The sequence below is a fragment of the Chaetodon trifascialis genome, chromosome 12, assembly GCF_039877785.1.
Source record: "Chaetodon trifascialis isolate fChaTrf1 chromosome 12, fChaTrf1.hap1, whole genome shotgun sequence".
Classification (NCBI taxonomy): domain Eukaryota; kingdom Metazoa; phylum Chordata; class Actinopteri; order Chaetodontiformes; family Chaetodontidae; genus Chaetodon; species Chaetodon trifascialis.
In genome coordinates, this window is record NC_092067.1 from 6,473,837 (window position 1) to 6,494,039 (window position 20,203).

The 20,203-nt window shown below is 41.8% G+C and overlaps 1 protein-coding gene across 2 annotated transcripts; it reads right to left on the reverse strand.

The window, feature by feature from the left end:
* Positions 1 to 96: 96 nt before the first annotated feature.
* Positions 97 to 19,125, reverse strand: LOC139340164 (interleukin-1 receptor type 1-like). Of its 2 annotated transcripts, none has more exons than XM_070975808.1 (12): positions 19,054 to 19,125; positions 8,528 to 8,605; positions 6,855 to 7,107; positions 6,549 to 6,741; positions 6,033 to 6,204; positions 4,185 to 4,247; positions 3,785 to 3,920; positions 3,223 to 3,377; positions 2,665 to 2,805; positions 1,853 to 2,020; positions 933 to 1,216; positions 97 to 527 (listed from the first exon to the last, which is right to left on the reverse strand). In XM_070975808.1, exons 2-12 carry the CDS (start codon positions 8,601 to 8,603, stop codon positions 231 to 233), a joined length of 1,938 nt encoding a protein of 645 aa, XP_070831909.1. In that variant the 5' UTR covers positions 8,604 to 8,605; positions 19,054 to 19,125; the 3' UTR covers positions 97 to 230. The 2 variants fall into 2 exon arrangements, with proteins under 2 accessions (XP_070831909.1, XP_070831910.1); XM_070975809.1 differs by lacking the exon at positions 19,054 to 19,125 and adding an exon at positions 16,465 to 16,508.
* Positions 19,126 to 20,203: the final 1,078 nt, after the last annotated feature.

Here is a 20,203-nt window from a genome sequence, read left to right on the forward strand (position 1 = left end):
ATGCTGCACATGGTACAGTTAGGGACCTTTTGCTACTTGAGAAGTTACACATTTTGGAAGCTAAAAGGAAACGTTCCGGTGCACCTGTGGTGCAGCCTTGACACTGTACCTCACAGCACGGTATTTCTGAGTTGTTTTTGTGTGAGGAACTTTGTCATCATACACATTTGCATTGGAAACCAACCACTCTCTGGTGCAATCGTTGACACGTACTGTACATGGTAACACCATCATAAGTTCAGCAGGGTAGTTTTCTCGGGGTGCACCGCCCTCTTCCCCTTCACTGGCATATGATACCTCATCTCCTTCCAAAATCTTAAAGATGGGGAAAGGGATGCCAATGAATGCATGTCATGTCCACCTTTCTCCTCGTCCTCTCTCCCCCTCATACATGTCTTCCACCTTTGCCTCTGCTTCAGGTTCTTCCACCAACACATAGCACCCTGCTTCTTCCTCAGGTGACGCACTGACTCTGGGAAGAGAGCCAGCTGAGCTGGGGTGATCTCTTCCAACTCAACCAGAACCACCTGTAAAACAGCACTTGAATTAGAATCAGGGTGCCTTAAGATGGACCAAAAGACATTTGAACAAAATGAATGAAAGCAGCCTAAATGTTTTTTCTCTTTCAAGCAGTTACACTTAGATACAACAAGTCGTGTGTTATGAGTGCTCTGATCATTTTAACTCCTGTGTGATATAATTTTTTAAATGTAATTTATTGTTTTTGCAACGCTGTTGGCGAGAACACATCAATTCAGTGGGAACATATATCAAGAGTGACAGGACCTGATGCAGCCCAGGGGAAAGCTCAGTCAGTGAGATTATTCCACAACAGCTCTCTGGACATTTATTGTATTTTTGTAGAAGCAGTTTGTAGATTTAAGATTTGACACTGCTGTCAAGAAGTTTTGTTAACAAGTCTGTTTTCTCACCTTGAGAGATCCCTCCAGCAGTGCTCTGTGCATTGCTGCCACGCACTCCAACTGCTGCCTTGTGTCTAGATAGACATCCTCGCTATCATCAAAACTCATGCAGTTACTGTCGTCTCTGGTCTTGCTTTCAGTGTTGTCACTGATATTACTGCTCTTAGTGATGTTGTTGTTATTATTGCTACTAGTGCTGCTTGTGTGTCTTTTGCCGGTGAAAGTGGAGGCAGTGTAGAGCAGAAGGAGGCGGCGACTGGCTTGGATGTTCTCTTCCACTGAATTCACGATGGCTGCAGGGAGGAAACAGAAGATGAAGAGACGCAGAGGAGTCACATTAGAAAAACATGAGCTTTATAAGTGATGAGCCCAACTTAGCTACACATGAAGGATGTGTTAGCGCACTAACTCTAATACTTTTAAACCAGTGGTTCCTGATCTTTGGGTCTGGGTGGCCCAAGGTGTCGCAGGATAGATCTGAGGGGTTTCAAGATAACGAACAGGGTAACTTAGCAGAAAAACATATTTCTGCTTCAAAGCTAAACTAAGCAAAACCAGAACTGGTCAAAGCCTGTAGACATAGCAACAGGGCCACGAGAATGCACTGCTTTGTTTTTGAGAGGTCACAAGCAAAAAAGAACCACTGATTTAGATCAGGTTTCTGAGTTATTTAGTAACTTGGATAGCAGCCTGCACAGTATCTGTAAGTCAAAATATAGTGCTGCCCAGATATTTACTGTGTTATAACTGAGAATATAGTGATGACCTAAGAAAAGGTCCTCCGTATCAACTTTTCATGGTAGCTTTGAGGCTTTTTTAGAGTGGAGTTACAGGGAAAAAAATAAACCAATGGGCTTTTTTTCTGCAATGGACACTGTGACAGCCGTGTCTAACATTGTAATACTGGCTTTGCCACGTAGGTGACTTACCCTGGCCGGGCAAGCAGTCACGGCCTGCTATGAAGAGTTTGTAGCCACAGGCCTTTTCCATCACTTGAGGCAGTGTTTGCATGGCGAAGGTCTCCACTTCCTTGCTATATCCTACGGCGCAGGGTGGTGGGTATGCCACATAGGCATCGTACAGTTTTCCATCCATATCTGACACAGGAAAATAAGAAGAGCTCATTAAAGGTTCATTTTCAGTGGTGGTTTTTCATGCAGTAGTGCAGGTCAAGTCTCAAGAAGGGCAGGAGAGTGTGGCAAAGAAAATTAAATGCAAAGCATGATTGAATATGGTTAATGGAGCCAGCAATCATCTACTTTGCTCATAGATTGAAATTAAGCTCAGTGCTCCTCGTGCTGTTCATGCACGGCTTTCTGTGATTCCCTTTTCTTCAGATTTTGTGCCCACAGTTTGTTGATTCAGTCATGGGTGCTTTTACCCCAGTCCCATAAACTTAAAGTGACATTTTGAAGATTAGGTTGACATGCAATCTTAATGTTGAAAGGTTCTTCTGTTACATAATCAGCAGATCAGATTTCATCAAAAACACTGTTGGCAGCCCTGTGGTTAGTTTGTTTCGTCTCACTATTGACTCATGCAGACAGATGTAAGATAAAGCTTAAGATTCTGAGTTGTGAGGTATGTGCGGGTACTGTATATGTGTGCATTGCAAGATCAGGTTTTCCCCTCTTGGAGCAGTGTAGGTTTAGTGTATTTTTTGTGGGCTGACATTGTCATTACATTGTACACACACAATAAAGAGCACATTACTAATTATACACCTGCTGTGAAATATTACCTTTATTTGTATAGAAGACTGGAAACGTTCTCCTGAACCACAGCACAATGTCAACCTTAAAAAGGTAGTAGATAGTGACACTGATGATAAAGAGAATCATCATGCCACCAAACATGCATCCAGGAAGTATGATGTTGGGATCTGTAGAGATGAACATAACACAGATCAGACATAGAATTTCTGTGTGTTCATGTGTCAGATAAGTTATTCAGGCTTTTGTGTTCTCTTGCATTAGTGCCCTTCTCTTGCAGAGTTGTCTGACTTTTCTTTTAATGGTTGTGTATGGGCCAGTGGGCATCAAAAGACCTGTAACTTTGATTGTGGCCACTTGGTCTTTACCAAGTTTGCCTTCACTCAAAGTGTCTATTGAGTGGGAGGAAAAGTGACAACCTACACCCTCTGCTGGTCATCTTTATAATGGGAAAGATACTATCACTGACAAATAATTTGTTAAGTGAAAATTGAAAAAATCTCTCTTAATGTGAATATGTGCTCATTTTTTGTCTTCTGGCATAGTGAAGTGTTTTTTTTTTTTCATTTGGCACGTTGTGGTTTTACCTTCTGGCAGCAGAGTAAAATATTCCTCAGGATGACCTCTGTCACTGTATACTCGACAAGTGTAGTTGATGTGGAAATCCTCCTCCCTCAGCTCAGAAAACATCAGCAGTCGTTCCAACCACACACCTTTACGAGGAGCATCCTGCCTCCACAAACTGTGAGGACAAACAGATGAGAAAAAAGATAGACAATGCAACAAAATGTGACACTACTGTGCTTGTTTAGAGCAGGAGTCTCCAATTCTTAACACAACAAATGTTCTACCTCTTTTAATGTCTGTTCTACTAGTCTCAGACCTTATTCAATGGCTACATGTAGCCAAGGCTGCTTAAAATAAGGTACCCTGCAGCTCTACAGAGCCTTTTTTAGCCTCTTATTGGTTAAAATAACGTGCAATTCTCCAATGTTGGCAGATCATAACTCTATATTATTATGTCTTTGGTTTTATGAACAGAGGCAGCTCATAGGCATAAACTTTAATATGTACTTGAACATATTTAATTTGTACCACAAAAGCAGCAGGTAAATCAGAAGAAATAAAGTTTAAGGTGAGTGTGCTGACCGCTGTTCTGATGTGTAGATGCGGTCAGAGGGTTGGGTGTCGAGAATGAAATCGCCTCTGACCAACCAAATAACATCAACGATGGGCTTCCCAGCACACAGCACGAAGACAAGGCACCGCTTTGTGAAACTGGACCCTAAACATGTACAAACAATAACGCAAGTTAGACTTCATAAACTATTTCTTTTTATCTATAAACCCACATTTTAAGTTTCTATCTTGTACAAATAGTGTTCCTCAAGAGTAAAAGCCTACACAGCTGTATGATGTATGGCTGCACAGGACCCTGTACCCCACAATGCAAATGTTGGTCTGAACAAAGCTGGTGCTAGTTTTAACAAGAGACATTCAAACTGCAAAACACCATATCTCTCAAAATACGTTGCAGACAGGAACTCACCCATTTTTGCCTTGATTATCTCATTGGCTGGTTCATGTACTTCTGGAGCCAGACAGTAATCCTCTGAAAAGACCGACAACATGAAATACATTAACAAAGGGCTGAGGTTGTCCATCCATCCATCCTTTTTCGATACCGACTATCCCTTTTCGGGGTTGCGGGAGGGCTGGAGCCTATCCCAGCTGTCAGCGGGCGAGAGGCGGGGTAGACCCTGAACCGGTCACCAGTCGATTGCAGGGCAGGCTGAGGTTGTCTTATCATAGAAATGTACTGTTTAGGGAAAGATACCAAGAGCTATGAGCGGTAAATTCCTCCACTTGTTTGCCTGTTGTAAGTTGACATTTGCGCTTTCGTACTCGTGGTTGCATGTAATGTGGGTGAGTACTAGCTACAACAGCATGGCTTGTATTGTTTTCACATGGCATTGTTTGTGTGTGTGTGTGTGTGTGTGTGTGTGTGTGTGTGTGTGTGTGTGTGTGTGTGTGTGTGTGTGTGTGTGTGTTTTATAATGGTAAAATGTAGTGGCAACTACAGCAGTTGTACTTTGGCAGGTGATTGTGTCTGTGGCTCCGATCAGTGCATCAAAGAAGAAGCTACAGAGAATTGAGCTCTCATTGATCATATCTTTTACAACAGAGTGTGTCCTGAAGTTCTCACAGGTGCTGTCAGTTTCTGTTACCTTCTACTACTACTACTACTACTACTACAGCCAGAGCTTTGATATATTTTTTGAAAGTTTTTGAGATGCACTGGCTCTCCTGAGGGGCCTGAGCTTGGCAGCCAGTAATCAGGTAGCGGGGGCTGACTGATATTGTATGAGCATCTTTGCGCAGGCTGCAAATGTGAAGGAAAATGCATCCAAGTAAGTGCAGATACTTTTGTTTCAATTACTGCATATGAGCATATTATTGAACAACTCTACCCTTTGACCATGGCTTTACTGACATTAAAGCAGGTTGAACACAAAACTACTTGTGAACTCCCAATGAGCACGATCAGAATGTGTCAGTGTCCAAAATGGATCAGTTTAGACAGATGTTGGATTGAGAAATGAAAGCCTCCTTAATGAAAAAGCTTTGTGATACTGAAAAAAAATGTTCGTCCCATATCTGAGAGATCTGAGATGAACAGAACAGATCACCTGTCTGTAGCTGTAAAAAAAAAAAAAAAATTGTGCGGGTCACAGAAGCTGTGGTTGAGGCATTTTTTAAGTGCCTGAAGACATAAATCAGTTGCCTGTGAGTGAGTGATCTCACCAGAGACCGGATAGAGGCTAGGAAGGTATTGGGGGCAGCGTGGCTGAAGCAGCAGGAAAAGCCAGGGTGGAGAATGCAGAAAGTCTGGAAGCATTTGGTGGCCCTCTTTTTGAATGACAAGCCGCAGATTTCCTGGTTACTTTGTGGGGTAACTTGGAAGGCATGTGCAAGGAATTATCAGCTGTTGCTGGATATTTAATACGCATGTTTTTCCAAACAACCGATCATTATTGCCACTAATATCACATTCTATATTAATGACTCACTGTGCTTAATGTTGAGGGATGAAATGAGTAAATGTGTGTGTGAGTAAATGTCATTACTAACAGAGGTTAAAAGTTGACCTTGCAAGAATGGTTGGGCACATTGAATAAATCTGGCGCAGTCAGCCTGCTTCGCCAAACTCACTTCTCTCATTGTCTTGTGTTCCATTGCACCATAAACACATATTTGCCGTTGTGGCTGGTGTGATCTGATCGCAATTTTAGAAATGTGAAGTTTGTTCCACTGTAGGAATCACTGTGTTATGAAATGTAGACAAACAGCATAAAGTCCCTATCTTGCAGACTCAAGTACTCTTAACCATTCTAACCTTTGACCCATGCGTCAATGGTCTCCGACACAGATCCAGTGATGCCACCGAGAGTGAAAGTCAGAGTGCAGGTGTAGGCGCTGTTGTTTTGAGGTTCCAACCTGTCGATCTTCAGTTTGGTTATATCCCTGTAGGTATACTTGCCTTTCCCATCCTCTATAGGGTCACAACCCTAGATGAAGAAAGGAAACATAAAAGTCAAACTTTTTGATGACAATATGTAAATAAATACTTGTTTATGATGGCAGACAGGCCACATGGTTAAAGGAGTATGCTGGTGAGCAGAGTTAGGTCTAGAGAGAAAGATGTATAATTTACCAGATGTTCTATCTTGTACCTACTGATATATGAAGCATTTGACCTAATTTAAGAACTTGCAAAACTGCCTTCTCCGATCTAGTGTACACTGTATTGAACTGCTTTTTAGCTGAGATCTGACCCTGCTCTACAGCATCCGGAGTACACTCAGCAAGTTACTGAATATTTTATGAGAGTGACAAGTTTCCAGTTACTCACTTTGTACCACTTGATGGAGTAAGTGATGTTGTAGCTGTCCAGTTTGTATGTATATCCCTTCAGAGGGCAGGACAGGGTGTCAGTGCCTCCCATTGAAAGAGTTTGGCCAGCTTTCTTTGGCCTTCCACATTCTCCAGCCACTGGCCGATCCACCACCAGCTTGCTGGACTGCCTGTAGCACCAAGTAGGAGTTCTGTTGAACATGAAGGAGATATTTATATTTTATTTATTTAGATCATTTGTGGACCTTCAAGCAATCAGCAGCTGAGTCAGGAGCATGGCAGGTTAAGGAGAAGCAGACCATACCTCACTATGGTCACATAATCCCCGTCGTCCTCCATCGTTACGTTAAGAAACCACAGAGTCTCCCCGAGCACCAGGATTCGACCCATCTGATCTTTCATTTCTCGGCCCGTCTTTGAGTTGTACCACGTGACATTATAAGGCACAGCTGTGAAGTTGAAGACGTCTGGCGACACCAGGGTGCTGTTCAGCATAGCTATATCCCCAGGAACAGAGAAGACCCTCTCAAACTGGAGCATGTAGTTGGTACAGTTCTCTGTAACACACACATCAGTGGAGAATTGATTTTTCAGTCAGTCAGTCAGTCAGTCAGTCAGTCAGTCAGTCAGTCAGTCAGTCAGTCAGTTATTCAACACTGATAGAGCTCTGAGCGAACCTGTCCATGTCAGATCTGCAGTTTTCTTTATAAAGCTCATCCAACTACAACTTCCCCTACAGTCACTACAGGTGACAGGGGAAGTTGCATTCTGTCCTATGCACTTTGAACTGCCTTGTTGTACTGTACAAATAAGTTGGCTCTGCCTTTCCTTCCTGTTGGATGCTCTTTTCAGGCATTCGGCCAGTAGCTCAGGGATTTAGAGCTGCCCAAAGGACATTATGCCTGACTTCCAGTACTTTTCCGTGCTACTCTGTGTTACTGAGATGGAAGTTTCCAGTCCTATACAAGCTGAAGCTAAAGTTACTGGTCAGTTTTGCTTCTCATCATACACCTATGAGAAGAGCTGCAACCAGGTGCATCGTATCATACATATATTCAGATTGGGCTTTCCCTAAATGTGTCTCACAGAAACCAGAAACAGTCTATTTTCTATCTTTATTTGGATCCCCACAAAGCTTAGCTTCCACAAAGTGGTTGCTAGTCTTCCTCCATAAAAAAAAAACCCAACCATAATAAAGGCAACAATTTAAAATCACGCAGTATTAATAGAACAGGAAAATGCAATATCAGCCAAACACTGATTCAAAAAAATGAAATGACACATGAAACAATAAATAGCAGTTACCTATAATGGAAACAAAAACAAAAATTCACAAACAAGTGGGGAAAAAAAAAAAAAAAAGCATCCATGTGAGATTCAGAATTTCTAAATTTGTTTTGAATCTGTTTTATGTTGTTGGGGAGCTTATTCCAGGTCCGTGGACTTGGTAACAGCTGATGATCAGTACTCACTTGATGTGCCATATGACCACAACAAAAAGCAGTATATACTAGTTTATGACTAGCTTTTAATTTAGTCTTTACAGTTTGTTTATTTGATTGATTGATTGATTGATTGATTGATTGATTGATTGATTGATTGATTGATTGATTGATTGAGGTCAACCGAAGCAGCTCCACACTGTGAGCAGCCTGGCAGTTGTGGTCTTTTTCCAAGAATAGTCGGAAATCAGTATGGGCCTTTTGAAGTGCTCACATTTAGCAGGAAAAGGACTGACAAGCTATGCAAGTTGCTGCGGTTCCACCAGTGGCCACAAGAGGGCGGTACAATGCTTCTGTTTAGGCTGGAGGCAGGTAGAGTTAGACTTGGCAAAAACCGGAGAAATGTAATTCTTACAAAAAACATATATGTGTATATTTTTACACTAATATATGTTAGTCTGTTTTAATCAGCTTTTAGTCTCAGAGCTCAAGAAGGATTTATGCAGTTCTTTGAAAAAACAGTGACTTAGCTCACCTTGTAAAAATCCTGTACAAATCCCACATAGCCCGTGGAAGAACAGAAGGCTTCCCAGTGTTGAACGGAGGTCCATGCCTAAGAAACACACAAATGAACAAGTTAAAAATGAATGTATGTAAGAAGCCGGCAGCTGACAACTTACTGGAACACTTGTGTTCAGTGACACTGATAAGTCCCAAGGGGCTTTAAAACACAGTCAGCAAAAACAGTTTTCTTTCCTCTTTCAGCCAAATCTTATCCTACCTAATATTTCTGAAAGACTGTTTCTCCCTGTCCCTCTCCTCCACGCTCCCTCTACCTCTCTCCCTCAGACATGGATGACAAACGTTCTGGTATTTCAGTGGTCGTTTGCGTAGAAACCTCTGACAACATGCTGCGTAATGCTTTGGTCCTGGAAGGAGACCCTGCCTTCCTGGATTCGCTGTTTAACACAAGTGAAAATTCCTACTCAGTCCTGCCTGTAAACCGAAGAATGAACACTGTAAACCCTCAATGGAAATTAGTGTCCTCTTTGTCTTAAACCTGTATAGCTACTCCAGTTACTCTGCCGGTTTGAGTCAGTCCCCTGCTGTTTTACCACAAATAAGACATTTTATAATGTAAATACATGTCTCGCTTTAGTCCATTAAATAATGTGTAGGTCAGAGCTTGTTAGTGGTTACACTCACTTCTTCATTTTGGTAACTTGAGTAGGTGTAAAAACTGTGAAAGGTAACAGCACTGCTGAGGTCACGGTTAGGTTACCACCTGCATCAGCTTCTGGTGTCATCTGAACTTTTCAGTACGTTACTTTTAGGAACATGAAAATGTCTTTTGGTATTAAAGAGTTTTTGGTATTTGGTGTTAAAACATGGTCGGAACCAAAAAGCTATACAGATTAGATACATATAATGTCATTTATAATGAAGGGAGCTAGAAGTGTGTTTAAAACTTAAAAAGTGGCTGTCTGACAGTCCCAGACAGAATACTGGGCAAATCTTGAGAGTAAGCAAATGACCATACTGAGTAAAGAGTGAGTAAGAAGTCAAACTGTTATCAGCTTAACTGCCCAGTCATCTCTATGAACTGTAAGTAAAGCTGGAAACCGACACAGATGTTTGTGGGTGTCAACTGACTCAGTTAAACAGAAGCCACCCTCGTCCATGATGTCACACATTTCAATGTCCAGTGGTTTCATGATCTGAAAGTTACAGAAAACCAACTTGGCTCCTGACTTAGCAGAACTGAGTTTAAGAAGAAGTGCATCGAATCCAAATCAAGGGTAATTAGACCCAATCCAAAATGCAGCCCCTTAACAGACCCACAGAAATGGAGAAAGCCATCATGAAATTGGTCAGGTTCAAAGACACTGATGCACAAAAGTGAACTAAAACATTTGAACTGATGATTTAAAAATGTGAAAAGCAAAGGCTGTGGCCCTCGAGATCCTCAGTTTGTGAATCCAACGGGACATTCATTACATACTGTTTGATATACATGGTTGAATTGTGTGCAACAACAGAAACTGTAGTACTGTATAATTCAGATAAGAGACTCGTCAGCGATAGTAGCTCATCTAGTCTCACCGCATCTTTCGCCACATGCATTCACAATGCTAAATCAGACATCAGCGTCTACACTATAAATAGCTCTTAGTAATACATTTGGCAGCGCTTCACTCACAGCTATGATATTGTCTGAATGTCACATGTTAGCACTGCACTGCAGGATGTCAATGCTCAATTAAAATCCTTCAAATCATCAAGAAAGGGTCTTTTCATAGTGCTCTTGCCTTTGTTATACTATATTATATAATATATACAATATTATTGTAATGGTCCAGTGGGGGATCCATTGTTCCCGCATTTCTCAAACCCACAAACATTCATTTCATAAAGTGAAACGTACTACATGTGTTACGCTCAATTTGTAATTTCCATCAAACTTTACAAGAAAACAGTAGCAGCCAAAAGTGGGAAACTGCTGTGGTGAGAAGACTGTATACAAGACAGAAACGACCTCAACCGCAGTGTGTGCACCTTGCTGTGTCACTGCAGGAAAAGCCACTGCTGAACGGAGGTGTGTAGTTGGAGGTGCACTGGTGGTTCAGGAAGCTGCATTCAAATGCTGCCAGTGCTGTGGTTTGACTCTCACCACCACCTTTTGCTCACTACTTTCAGATTGGCGTCTTCTTTTCACTTTTAGTCAAAGGACATATTTGACTGACAGTGTTCTAAAAGTTGTAATCTCGGGGCCCCTCCGCACCTGTAGTTTGCTTCACTTAGCCTGGACCGAAGAAAAAAGTGATTCATTGTTGCGTTTTAGTTCTGGACCGGTTCGTGTTCACGCTGGCTTCTTAAAAATGAACCAAGAGGAGTAAATATGAAGTCACGCAGACTGACAGGTAGCTCTGACTAGACTGTTTGATGACTGTCATCCTGAATCATCAGCTCATCAGCAGGACCCACAGAGAAATGCAAGGGCTGCAAACTGACCACGTGATGAAAAATGGCAACAATGACATGAACATTTGAAATGACATATTTGCTATCAAAAAATACTGTGGTCACTGTAAAATATCATTGTTTAGAAGCGAAGGTGATGTTTTCAGATTACTTGTTTTAATTGCCCAACAGTCAAAACTTCAAGTCAGAATGATATAAAACCATTTACCAACATTTAGACCAACAGTACAAGAGCTGGAACCAGCAGTGTTTATCATTGTTTATCAAAAATGATGCCACTTACTTTACGGTTCACTGACTAATTGATGCTCCATTGGAAGAGAAAAACAAAGCACTTGAAAAAGTACTTGGACAAACTGAGCAGTAGAAAATTTGTATTGCAAGAAGCTGCTTGTTGTGGCTGTAAAAGCTGGAAGATACAGGAAGTGCTCTATTCAAGACATATTAAGAACCACTAAAGAACAACCCTTGCATCTGGATGGTGTTAAGGGATCCACAGTCTGAGGAGTGCTTAGGCAGCATAGTTTCTCTGGGAGACAAGCCTGGGCAGAGAGGAGCGTGGGAGAGCTCAGCCGGTTCAGCAGGCCATGGTACGAGCAGAGATGTGGGAGTAACGCATGGGAGGCTGAGGTGAACGGAACTGAGTCATACTGTCTGGCAAGTGCTTTCTCTCGCGACCGGAGGCCGAGAGGTGTTGGTGTTTGGCTGTGGAATAGGTTGAGCAGTGATTGAGGCAGTGCTGGGTTTTTTTCCCTTTGTTTATCAAGGGTGGGATGACAGATGCATGTTTTGTTTCTGCTTTACTTTCAGTTTATTTAATACTGCACTTCCACACATGGCTGTTTGTCACTTGTGGCTTCGAGCAGCTTGTCATCTTTATGACTTCACAGCAACTTATCTTCACTCCACCCCAGCATTTTACTGGTAATGTACTTTGCACTTAACTGCAGACAGCAGCTACTGGAAATATGGCTTCATGGCAGGAAACTGTTAAAAGAAAAGAGGGTAAGAGTTTGCCCCACCAAGACTGTAGTGTTGATATAATGTCTTTTTATATCCACGTCTGCTTTTCTAACCTTCAGGCTACCAAAACTGACACTGTGACTTGGGCATGGCTGTTCAAATACAGTTGTGTACGTAGATCAGTGCCATGTGTTTTTTTTAAGAGTTAAGCTGTATTATTTTAAGAAAACCAGGCCATCAGCTCAAGGACTGGTATCCTCTATCAGTTTCTAATCATCACAGGCTGTGAAGTTCAGGGGCTCGATCCTCCAAAGGACCCGGGCCCATGAAGTTTCCATTGCAAAGTCATCAGTCTAGAATTAGTGCATGCACGTATTTGATTGTCTAGTGCAGTGTGTTGATGTCTGACTGTGTTGTGGCAAAACAGGGCTGGACAGCCTTGGTTTTTCAAGCAGTCAACGCAATGATCTGATTAAAATTAAAATGGGACTTTAGCATGTAGGAATTGTTAGTCAGCAGATAAATCGGAGCAACGTTTTCACCTCTTTCACCCGTAACTTGTTTGCCTGCTGTTTGCATCCTAAAAACCCAACCAGACAAGTGGTAAACTGGGAGAAGTTCCACAATACATAAGTTTACAGTCGTAACAGTCCCATTTATTTTCCCATTGACACAATGTTCCAAGAATCCCTTGTACGGCTTGAGCGCACCTGAAACTCTTACTCCTACAGCTGAATCATTATTATGAAAGATTTGCAAATATGTTGTAAAATATGTGGTTATTTGATTCAGAATTGAAGGCATGAGCCTGTGTACACAGACGCTTCAGGCAGAGTTTAACTATGACTTTCAATGCTGGGTGGAAGCCAAAGATTACAGTGTAGAGAAAACTCCATCTGCACTTTAAATCAGTTCACTTTTGGATGAATTCTGTATGGTGCTGTATTTTGTTTACAAAGTCAAGCATTTCCAGTGTGCTTCCACTGACCTCCTGTTCACAGCAGAGGCAGTCGGGCCTCATGTGTATTGTGAGCATGTTTTCAGCTATGTTGAGCCACTGTGTCAGATTTAGCGATAACTCTGCTGGAGTTTTTCAAAGCACAAAACAAGAAGCGGATGCTGTTCAGAAGCTTTAGCCAAAGCTGAAGGCTGCAGGAAAATGTGGCACATTTTAAATAAATGTTTATGAAAGCAATAACTACTCTACAAAGTTTTGTTAGAGGCTGTGAATCATCTCCGACATGATCTTTTCTGTTGGTGAGATATATACTCAGGACTTATTTGACAAACTGGTGTGATGTAAGCTCAGATCTAAGGCAGTGATGTAGAAAGTGCTTGCATGACAGAAGCTGTTGGGAAACGGGTCTCGCTGACTGAACAAATGGGTGCAATGTTTCATCTCACTGCAGCAAACTGACACATAGGAACAAGTGTCCATTTATTCCTGTTTGCATTCAGTTAAGCTGCAGCTTGGAGTGTTTGCCTACAGATCTGCTCGGCCATGCGAACTTTGTCCATCTGTTTGTGGGACAGCGGTTGCAACACGAAGAGTGATCATTGGTCAAAGGTCGTGACAACATGAGTATCTACAGGACAACCTCCAGATAAATTTTTACTGTCACTGTAGATAGTTGTTTGATCGAATATAATAGCCTAGTTTGGGTATGAAAACTATGGGCAGTATATGTACGAACCCCCTCACAAAGGTTAAACTGGTAAAGTAAGGTAACTTTATTTGCACCCGAGGGTAGATTTGGTTGCAGGTAAAAAGAGAGTGGGTTGCTTGCACACACACAGACAACATTTACGTCATTGACAGAGACAGTGACAAAACAATGAACAGTGCTCCAGACATGGTAACATGGATAAAAAGTATACAAAAAGTTATTGGTATCAAAATACAGAGGATACAATACAGAAGAAAAGCCATCATGACAGATACAAAAAGCTAGGCTAGAATAAATAAATAAATAGATTAAAAAGGCTGTATAGTCCATAAGTTAAGTAAGTTAGTGTGTAGTCCCACAATAGCCTAATTGCTATTTAACGTTCTGATAGCTGAGGGAACTGGAAGCAAACAGGAAAAAAACAGCCAAGTGTGAAGCCTAATTAACGGCTATAAGTGATCTGAACAGCGGTTCAGGTCTGGTATGAGTCATTATAAACATGCGAGACAAGACAAACGTGAGGCAGCACCAGCAAAATGTACTCTACCTGCTGTTCCACTAAACAGTTCACACTGAACAACCAGCTGCAGTTTCAAGGGTGTAACAACTCACGACAGTAAACACCCCGCATGGCCCGGACCTGGTCTGGTCCAGAGTGCCTTGTCTTCTCGCCAGCACCACATCATTTAAGAGATTTGATCTCTTGATTGTAATGAAAAAATTAAAAACAGGCCACAACTTTATTACTATTAATCAATCTATTTGATTTTTTTTCTATTGCTGACAACCCAAAGACGTTCAGGTTAATATCTCACAAAATCAGAGAATATTTGCATTTTTTGTCCAAAATCTGGTGTGCACACACATAATGTTAGCCAACTTAAAAGATAATCTCATTCTTCACATGCTTTTGTGTAATATTGTCATGTGCATAGAGTGCTAAGTGAAGCAAAAAACATGTTTTTTGAAGGAGAAGAGGATGTGATCCAAATGATGATGCAGAAATGAAACCCAGATCCTCAATGCATGTTCTCAATACAACATGTAGGTTCATACAAGTTGCAGCATCTGTGTAACAGCACACACGATATGTCAGAGCCGGTTAAGCTTCTGTGTTTATCTCAGAGCACATAGTTCATCATTTACAAATGATTTGCTCTGAATAAGCTGTTTGACTTGATGCCGATCTATATGTGTAGGCTATAGGTCATTTTGCATCATAGAGTCGTGCTTCCTTCAGCACAAACCCGAAATTTAACAGGGTTGATGTGTATGAACATATATGTTCATAAGAAGCACGTTGGCCATTAGAGGAGCCCTCTACATCTCATTCTCATGTTCTGCCTCGAAAGCAGTTTATTTTTAACCACGTCTGAGAAAATATCTCTCAAATTAAAGACACAGTATCAGCAGGCACCGGACATTTTCAGACGCAGCAGTAAATACTACTCTGTTGGCCTGATGGGGGGCAAAACAGTGTGGGAATATTCTCAGGGAAATAACATGACATATGACATGATAAGTGAAGAAGTGACAAATAGTGAGATCACCATCCAGCAAGAAATATCCTTCCAAGGGCAGTTGGTGTGATCAGTGCCATCTCTTAATTAGGACTGATGGAGAATAAGTTGAGGCCGTTTAGCCTGTTGAGGGTTATCATACTGCATGACTCATTCAGCCCTAAAAAGGGGAAACGATAGGACTTATCTTCCTTACAAAAGCAGAGCATGAGAATATGAGTAGTATGACTGAATGTGGTATATTTGGTATAAAGGTGAGAAATGTAAAGGTATATTTCTCAGTAACTACAAACTTTCCTTGGTTTTGTGGTTAGGCGCTCAATGAGGCTGTTGGCATATTTATTCATCTGTGCTTTTTCCACTGTGGCTGGTTTTTTTTTTTGTACAACTACATTCTGAAAACAGTGGGTGCAGCAGCATGCATGAACAACATGCCATCATGTACAGTGGGCTGCGTTTCCCACTCAAAAGGCTGCATACGTTAGCAGCAAGAATATAAAGTTGTGAAAAAAACATCATGTTGTCTGAGCTGTCAAACCGATTAAATCCTTTTAACAAACTGCAGTGGATCAAGTAATTGGAGTCAACAGTAAAGAGGTCATTCTCATGCTTGTGCCTTTAACCCAGCCCCAGTTGAGGATTTAGTCATCAATAAAACCCACAGGTATCAAAGTCTGATACACAGCTAACCTTTATTTTCAGTTCCACACTGTCCTGGTGTATAATGTGGTCACTCATTGTGGGCGAATAAAATGCTTAACCACCTGTCAGTCAGGTGCCGGGCTCAGATATGCAGATGTGAAAGAAAATACACTGATAAACCGCTCTAACACTGTTGTGGAGGAAACATCTGCACGACTTTCACCGTCAAAACTCAAGCAGGAAAAAAGTGTTTGACATACCAAGGACGCAGTTGAAGATGAAAGACAAAAAATGCACCTATATTACTCTTTCTTTAAATCTCAGTTCGGAGTTTTGGGTTCTTCTATAATGATCTTTGGCTTTTGTTTGAAAATAAATGATTTCAACAGCTTGCCACTGATATCTGCACATATACAAATGTGTTATCTTTATATACAGCAGGTGCATATGATATAGTGTGAAAGGAAGCGTGTCCCCTATGTGGTTAGAATTATGAAACACTTCTCTAAAGCAGTAAACATGCAACCCTGAACAGTTCGTTCCTTGAAGGCTGAGTGGCATTCATATTTCTAACAACAAGGTAAGCAGGCAAGGAGCTGATCTGGATGGAGGAGACAGTTGCATTTCAGTGGCAGAGTTAAAGTAAGAGATTGAAAAGAAAACAAAGCTCCGACATGCAAAAGAATATATTGACTCACCTCGGAGAAAGCGACACAGAGGCACCAAACAGACTGAGGAAGGATGAGAGAGAGTTTACACGCCACGGCAGAGCTAACAGAGGAAACCTCACCTCTGACCCTTGTGTGCAGAGTGGAGTCTCGACCATGCGGCTCAGCCAGTGACTCATCTACTCTGTCCCACCTCCATGGGACGAAAGCACAGACATCACAGACAAACGGGAGGAAGACTGTGTTTGGATTGCATCTCTCGACAGTCTGTTCACCTTCCTTTGTGTTTCAACACGCTCTTAAACCATCAGCAGAAGCTTCCTGTAACCCAACCAAAAATAACGTACTGTTACCTCAGCATCACACAACTCGTATGGATGCAAGCCTTGACCAAAATCACTTAGCAGCAAGTCTAGACCAGAAAGTTAAGTCTCAAAACAACTGAGCAAACAGTTTCACAATGTAGTAGTGATGTTATGAGTAATGAGGCTTTTCAGATTGTAAGTGAAAGTTTGTGCTTTCTGTCACATGCTGTCTCAGTCACGACAAGAACATCCTGTTCTGAGATTTTAAGCCATGAAGACCGACTAAAAACCTAAAAATCCTTGCTTTTTGAAGAAAAAAATCTGAGACTCCGCAAATTCCTTTAATTTAGAAGTTTTTTGAGCAACCTTTTGATACAAATATCTCAGAATGTCAAGAGCTAAATGAACCAAAAGAATAAAAAGGGGCATCAGATCTACCAGGGACAAGTTTTGGTTCCCATCACTTAGATTTTAAGGTTAGCCGTGGGCGATTCTAACAGAAACCAATTTCAGATGTGAGGCCAAACCTGGGCTTCCCCCCTGGATGGAGGAATCCCCAGGAGATACAGGCATTCATTCAGCTATGAGTCATTCCCCATCAGCCACAATCCCTGAGTGAATGTCACTTTTTCGAACAGGATGCGCTGCGGAACACGTGCATGACATTTACAGCCACAGTGATGCAGTTAGAGCACGCACCCGACGTTCTATTTTCTGTGCCGTCTAACAGAAGTATTTCGACCATGCTGCTTTTCTTTGTCCCCCCACAGCTCATGGGAACTTCTTTGTGGTCAAAACATGACACTGGTCCAGGGGTGATTATGACAGAAGACTTTGTCACTATGTTTCATCAATAGAAAAGTGTGCCATCATCACAAGCTGATGATGTCTGATGACAGTGTGCGCAGCCGATAATTTGATACTTATGCTATTGTTAAAAGTCAAGGATATGCTAAATCAACCATTTTTATGTCAGAAATACAGTAAAGTTGCAACTAATGATTGTTGTTGATGATTTTGGTTTGTGGCAATCACAATATGCCAGAGCCCAAGCTGACATGTTGAAACAACTTATGTCTGACCGACAGTCCAAAACCCAAATATGTTCAGTTCACCATCATAGAGGACTAAGAAAACCAGCAAATCCTCACATTTGAGAAGCCACAACCAGAACATAGACAGGGGTTTGGACAAAACAGCACATTTGCCGACATCTCCTGGTGGAAGAGTTGCAGTATGGGTTCCAACATATTGTTGCTAAGCTAGCGTGGAAGAAAATTCCTAACGAGTGAAAACAAGTCGAAAACACTGGGGAATGCATCACCTAGCACACAAGAGTTACTGCTGTCACAAATGATGAGGAGCCAAACAGTCTGAGAACTGCTGACTGTCAGAGAAAGTCTCGTCGACCACTTCCAAGAACCTGAAGAGATGGTGTGACTGATAGACAAGCTCTGCAAATGTGTGAGTTTCAGGTTATCTAAGATTCACGGCAGTATTGTAGCTTTCTTTTTCGTTTGACTTCTTGACCTGTGAAAGACCAGCCAATGAGAGGACAGGTAATCTGGTTTAAGTAGGCCTGAACAGTGATTAGAGGTACAGCTGAAGGGGTTTCCTGCATCCAAGCCTGAGTTACAGTCATTCAGTGGAGGTCTAGTATGTGCACAGGCATGCATCTATACATGTATACATGCACATGATGCACACATGTAGGTGACTCAGTATGCATTTCCTGTCGACAGTTCCATGCTTGTCAGTTGGTGGAGTTCACTCACTAAGAAATACAGCAAAGTGCCAAGAAGGAGCAGGGGAAAGACTGCTGGCTAACAAACATGGATCAAAATGAAGCAGGCTTAAGGATATTCAAAAACAGGCTTGCAAATGTATAATGGAGAGAAAACTGCATTCAACGCGTTTGTTAGGAGTAAATGATGCATACAGTATGGTTTGGTGAGAAACATTAAGTGTGAACATCCTGAGCAAAGTCAGGCTAAAGATGTTTGGACAAAGTTACATAAATATGGGAAAACAGTGTTGTCAGGAAAACTGTTTGAATTTCTTTCCATTCTACCTGTGAACCACCCCCCCACCCCCCTCATCTGTCTCTTTAGTGCCAGGACTCGCGACAAATTGAGGTCAAGTTTAAGAAGAAGCAGTAAAAAGGTGCTAGCAGTTGTGATGAGAGTCCAGATGTGAGCAGGCAGTCCTGTAGCAACGTCACAGACCGTTACGGTGATGTCAGGGATTTTGAGCTCACAGAGTGTAACGAATTCTCCCAGCTCTAAGTTAATATAGTTGAAAAGAGAGGACTCACCAGCCCGATGTTATTCTAGTCCTTTCATAAAGGTAGCAGCCTCCTCAGGTCACATGAAAATCCTGGAAAAACATCCTGCCTTTTTTTTTTTTTTTTTTTTAACTTAAATCTAAGCTGAGACGTGTCCTCTCCAGCTTGGACTTCCTCTTTTGTGCAGGCTGCGGCACATGTTGCAATTTCCCTTTCAGGGATCTTTTGAAAGCCAGTGTGTGTCCTAATCTGTTGAGCAATAGCTGGGAGGAGAGCTGCCTGGATCCTGCTCTGCCTGTGATTCACACCATCCACAGAACTGTTCCATATCACTCATGTGATGAGCATGTCTTTTGTAGAACAGCTCATATAACAGAGCTGTTAATAACAATGTGCTCTGTCCCACCCTGTTCTGTCACATGAATCTGTCCCAGCACTGTTTAATCCCTGTTTGCTTAGTGCAGCTGTCTCTCATACCTCTGCTTTGTATCATGGTATCAGTGGGGGCTCTTTTTTTAAACACTGTCACGTTGCGACCTCTAGTGGGTGAACAGAAAAACTACTTGATGTTAAAATACCTGCAAATGAACTGATCAGCCAGTCCTTCACCAAACCAGTCACCGACACATTCTTTAAATCCTTAAATAAATATGTACTCGTATAACTTAAAGTAAAAAGCAGTGTACATCACTGCTGCTTTAAAACATGGTGATCTAGAAAGGTCCTGTAGTTGTTTGTTCGTGTGCAGGGCGGCTCAGAGGCTGGCCGGTTTTCTGCAAGAGTTTACATGTTTTTCACATGTCTCTAAATTAAATGTGAGTGTGTTTGAACATCTTTTGCTCAGCGCACGCTGCAACAGGCCGGCCCCACACAACCCTGAAGAGGATGTGGTTTACACGATGGATGGATTCATGTGTTTCTCGTAGGCCTCTGCGGTGCTTAAGAACAAGTTGTCAGAGTGACCTTATTGTACTGCAGTGATGTTTCTTAACCCCTTTGCAGTGAAAACCATGAAGGATTAAATGAACCTTTATGTGCCGAGCATATTCTCCTACTTCTCATGCTACATAAACCCTTAAAGACCAGCCCACTGGGCCATGTGATAGATTCATTGCCACAAAGGTAAAAACAGGCCTGTTTTTGTTAGACACAACAGTGAAGATCTCAATATAAAGCAAGA

What these genes read in the sequence shown, in the direction of transcription:
- LOC139340164 (XM_070975808.1), bottom strand. Translation starts at nt 8,603, where the DNA reads ATGGACCTCCGTTCAACACTGGGAAGCCTTCTGTTCTTCCACGGGCTA. An exon ending in AGTCTTCTATACAAATAAAG is followed by an intron (nt 2,021 to 2,664) that starts GTAATATTTCAC and finishes TTCCTGTGTCAG; the next exon opens with ATATGGATGGAAAACTGTAC. An exon ending in TGCTGGAGGGATCTCTCAAG is followed by an intron (nt 528 to 932) that starts GTGAGAAAACAG and finishes GCTGTTTTACAG; the next exon opens with GTGGTTCTGGTTGAGTTGGA.